The sequence below is a fragment of the Eimeria mitis genome, genomic scaffold (genome assembly GCF_000499745.2).
Source record: "Eimeria mitis Houghton genomic scaffold, Emh_scaff1670, whole genome shotgun sequence".
Taxonomy (NCBI): Eukaryota; Apicomplexa; class Conoidasida; order Eucoccidiorida; family Eimeriidae; genus Eimeria; species Eimeria mitis.
The window spans coordinates 5,821-6,520 of record NW_013569986.1 but is presented as its reverse complement, the minus strand read 5'-3'; the positions used below and the strand labels follow the sequence as shown (position 1 = coordinate 6,520).

Sequence of the window (700 nt, the reverse complement as noted above, 5' to 3'; positions counted from 1 at the left end):
CAGAAGCAGCAGAAGCAGCAGCAGCAGCAGCAGCAGCAGCAGCAGCAGCAGACAACGAAATACCCTTTATAGATGAAGAAGAAATGCAAAAGGATCTGCAAGACTCCTTTCCTAGACTCAGAGAAACTAAACCACATGCTGTTCAACGTAAACCCTAAACCCTAAACCCTAAACCCTAAACCCTAAACCCTAGAGTATAGAGTATAGAGTACCACATGCTGTTCAACGTAAACCCTAAACCCTAAACCCTAAACCCTAGTTTAAGCCTAAAGCCTTGACGAAGAGAAACTAAGCCACATGCTGTTCAACGTAAACCCTAAACCCTAAACCCTAAACCCTAAACCCTAAACCCTAGTTAAACCCTAAACCCTTGAGGAAGAGAAACTAAACCACATGCTGTTCAACGTAAACCCTAAACCCTAAACCCTAAACCCTAAACCCTAATTTAACCCTGAACCCTTGAGGAAGAGAAAGTAAACTACACGCTGGGCAACGTAAACCCTAAACCCTAAACCCTAAACTCTAAACCCTAAACCCTAATTTAACCCTAAACCCTTGAGGAAGAGAGAGTAAACCACACGCAGTGAAGAGTAAACCCTAAACCCTAAACCCTAAACCCTCGGTCACTTGTGTTTGACATTTTTGTTTGCATTCTTTTACTTTTTATTTATTTAATTTATCATTTAATTTGTTATTTGTT

General features: G+C 40.9%; 1 protein-coding gene across 1 annotated transcript in view; it reads left to right on the top strand.

Annotated features, from left to right (window-relative positions):
- Nucleotides 1-72, top strand: part of EMH_0041450 (uncharacterized protein) — a gene marked incomplete at both ends in the record, with an annotated part of 2,164 nt that extends 2,092 nt beyond the window's left edge. Inside the window, one exon of the mRNA XM_013495628.1 lies at nucleotides 3-72. Within this exon, the coding sequence (XP_013351082.1) occupies nucleotides 3-72 (70 nt within the window). The remainder of the gene's footprint in view (nucleotides 1-2) is intronic.
- Between the last annotated feature and the right edge of the window lie 628 nt (nucleotides 73-700).